The following is a 3912-nucleotide window of genomic DNA, read 5'->3' on the forward strand; positions in this document are numbered from 1 at the left end:
ACACAGAAAATACTGAATTTGCACAAGTTCCGGTGATCAAGATTGATTAGGGTGAGCGTAAGATAAGCTGTCTTATGGTGCATTTACTCGCGTGGAGGTCGTGTGACACCTCCAGTGAAAGCGCTTCAATCATGCTTGGTAATTAACGGAAATTATCGATAAGACTTATCTATAGCTCATTGCTCAATTCGTCGTAGTAAATCTACATTGCAACTGATGCAGCGGACTTTCGCTATAAATATTTTCGGGAATGGACGGTTAGAGCACAGTTCCATAGAGTTCTTCCACTCAACCAGTTATGAAGTGTAAGATATTGTCTTAAACCGGTTTCTTGCGAACCGAAAGAAATCGGAAAGTTCTAATTTTGTTTCTTTTTTTTTGTCGAATAGACTTCCTTCTAACCCTTGCAGTCTTGGCAGCTGGAGCTCTAGGGGCTCCACTGACCAATCAGGCTCCCTCGAATGAAGGGACTGTATCCCACGGAAGGCCAGCCTGTCGGACTTCGGAGGAACTAACACTAAGACTGTATCGACACAATTGGGATCCGTCCAAATGGTGGGAATGTACTGAGGCTGACCAGCCCGCTGTGATGAAATCCTGCCCACAAGGCGAACTCTTCTGGGATGTCACAAAGACCTGTGTTCCGGAGGACAGATGGGTCTGGACTGATCCCCATGATCCACCCAGCTCTGCCGATTGGGATGGAGCTCCACCCGAAAGAATCTGCCCTGGCAACAACCCAACTTGCCCCAACCCTTGCCCTACTCCCTGTCCACCACCTCCCTGTCCTACTCCGTGTCCTCCACCCTGTCCTACCCCTTGCCCTACCCCCTGTCCTACTCCTTGCCCTCCCTGCCCAGAAACGACTACTTGTCCAACAACAACGCCCTCAACTACAACAACTACTACTACGACGACAACAACTACAACTACGACCACAACAACCACAACCACAACAACAACCACAACCACAACAACCACGACTACGACAACTACACCCTGTCCACCTACTCCGTGCCCACCTACTCCGTGCCCGCCTACTCCGTGCCCGCCTACTCCGTGCCCGCCTACTCCGTGCCCGCCTACTCCGTGCCCACCTACTCCGTGCCCTCCAACACCCTGTCCAGATCCAGATACAATGATCTGCAGGTCGGAACACATGGGCATGCAATGGCCAGGAACCCGTCCTAATAGCTTCTTCGTATGCCACACAATTAACATGCCAGCAATCGAGATGAACTGCCCAGCTGGCACTAACTTCGTGTTTGAAAGGCAAACATGCGAATGAATAATACTGACGACAAGTAAAGCACAAAAACCACAAGCAAGGACAACGCACTAATTATTCCACTGTAAATTATGCACATGTGTACTATATATGATCTCCTCCCTTTGTTAGAGTCCCCTGTAGTTCCCAGTAGATACCAAACCTTGTAGTAACAGTATTAATGAAATAAAAATTGCATTGTAAAAAAATAACAATTTTCTTTGAATAACATCTCATATAGGAAGTAGACCTTCCTGTATGTGGGAAGGCCCATGACCCAAGGGATAAAGTGAAGTAAAGTTCACTAAATGGATGCAATTCGAACACCTGAGAAAAATTCCAGAAAAATTCTGAGTGACCTAAAGAAGATTCGAGCCCTGAACAATTGCATCTTAGAGCAATTGTTCCATCGCTTGACCCATTGAGTGCCCTTTCTTAGAAAATACTTTCTTCAAAGATCTTGTGCACAAAATGTAAATTTGTTGGAATGATGAGCATCTTGTAGAGCTTCTTTTCTTGTGATTTTTTTGGTTAAAAAATTAGCTCCGCCCACAAATATGTTTAGGTCACACCCTTTTCGGAAATTGTGAACAATTGCATTTCTGTTTTTTCTATCAATACATTTTCGTTTTAAATATCTTCATCACATCAATCTTTCTTTGTAAATGTAGTATATTTCTGAGTAAATGTGACTTAGCAATATATTTAAAAAACTGGGCACATATAAATTTAAGTGGAAGTATGAGAAGGAGGCGTCAACTCCGCAGGCCACTTGCCTTGGGCATGCAGCACGTCTAGTATCTATCTACTTTTACTGCTCGAACTCCCCGGAGAGAGCAGTATACAATCCCTCGATTTTTTCACCTCCCGGGGGCCATTTTTCTCAACAAATCTTCGCGTTTCAGACGATTTCTGAGAAATGTCGTCACGCTGTTTGTTCGTCCAGCTGTCGCCAGCTCTACAGGCCAAACGGTAAGAGATAGCGACTTGGGACCTTCGGGGGACCCTTCCATAAGTCGACCCAAGGATCGTTAACATTCCCATAATTTTCCCCCCACCCATCTTCTTCCCCTCTAAAACTATGTTTTTTGGGATTGCTCGAAAACGCGTCGTGCAATTTTTTTTTTCATTTTTGGATATGTTTTAGAGATTACCCAGGAGGATAACCGACCATGTGTGAGAATTCCGTTGAGTCATTGCTAATAACGGTTTTTCAAGGTCAAACACTGAGAAAAAAAGAGGGTGCAATTAACATTTTTTCCTCATAAATTTAACAAATTTTAGGTGTAAAAATATATCAACATTTTTTAATGTTAATTTTACGCCTTATTAAGGGTAAAATTAACACGAAGAAGGGTACCTTTAGCCCCTAATACACCTAAAAAGGGTAATATTTACACCGATTTTGGATCAATACTGCAGGGTAAAATTAACATTTCCGGAATGTTATTTTAACTTTTTCGGATTTCTCTCAGTGAAGGTTAAATTAAAAAGGCTCTAGAGAGCGCATTTATCAATCGAATAAGGTTTCTTTTGGGCTCGTTGGAAAGGTCTTGAAATTTCCGACAAGACTGAACGGGTTCCAATCAGGTTTAAACTGGTAATGAACCAGTTCATTACCGATAACTAACTTGTGTGCAAAATTCAATTAAATTACCCATGTGGTGTAATTTTGGAAATATTTTGAGTGATTTATGAATCGGTTCAAATCTATTGTGAACCGGTAATGAACCGATAAGTAATTTTTGTCCGAGAGTTAATTTCATTGCTCTTAAACTATTTTAGAAGATATTTTGAGTGTTTTATGAATCGGTTTAAATCGGTTGAGGACCGGTAAACAGTATTTTTGTGATATAGCAGGTCACGAGGTTTTGTAATCGAATTTCAATTATTTGTGTGTGTCCGTATTCTAACGTAATACCGTAAATTTTGCAAACGAGAACGAGTAGATTTTGCAAACCTAAGGGCAAAATCACATTGACAATAAAATTCTCGCTGTAGCCTCACCGTATTTCGTTAATTTACTCATTTTCATTGAAATTCTTACGCACATTTTTCATTACCGTATTACCTTATCTCAGACTCGGTGGCACTAGGTGAAAATAATATAAGAAATTTGAAGAAATAAAACGAAAATTCGATAAACGGTGAGCAAAGAACACTGTACGAATAATTTCTCTTACAGTTTTTTCTGCTCACCGTTTATCGAATTTTCGTTTTATTTCTTCAATTTTCTTATATTATTTTCGCCTAGTGCCACCGAGTATGAGATAAGGTAATACGGTAATCGAGAATTTGCGTAAGAATTGCAATGAAAATGCGTAAATTAACGAAATACGGTGAGCATTTTACTGTCAATGTGATTCTGCGCTAACTCAATAAATTGAGTTAGGTTGAGAATTTGGCTTAAGCAAGATTTTCCTGAGCGGAAACCTGCTTGTTCTGATATAAGTTAATTCTCAATGACAGGTTCTCCTCAAGAGTAATCATATAGGGGAATGTTGGCATGGTTCGCACAGAGTGAACCTTCAAACAACGAAAATTTTCTCTTTGTTTGCAAAGAGCTAGTTCGTCAATTCTTAGCCATAAGATAGATTATTATTAAGCTCATGAAACGAGATGAGTAATGGATGGTCAGCTCTTTG

At 40.9% G+C, this 3912-nt stretch overlaps 1 protein-coding gene across 1 annotated transcript; it reads left to right on the top strand.

The window, feature by feature from the left end:
• Positions 1 to 256: 256 nt before the first annotated feature.
• Positions 257 to 1476, top strand: LOC129805630 (uncharacterized). Its single transcript, XM_055853672.1, has 2 exons — positions 257 to 305; positions 390 to 1476. The coding sequence occupies exons 1-2, from the start codon at positions 299 to 301 to the stop codon at positions 1286 to 1288; spliced, it is 906 nt and encodes a 301-aa protein (XP_055709647.1). The 5' UTR covers positions 257 to 298; the 3' UTR covers positions 1289 to 1476.
• Positions 1477 to 3912: the final 2436 nt, after the last annotated feature.

The sequence above is a fragment of the Phlebotomus papatasi genome, chromosome 3, assembly GCF_024763615.1.
Source record: "Phlebotomus papatasi isolate M1 chromosome 3, Ppap_2.1, whole genome shotgun sequence".
Classification (NCBI taxonomy): domain Eukaryota; kingdom Metazoa; phylum Arthropoda; class Insecta; order Diptera; family Psychodidae; genus Phlebotomus; species Phlebotomus papatasi.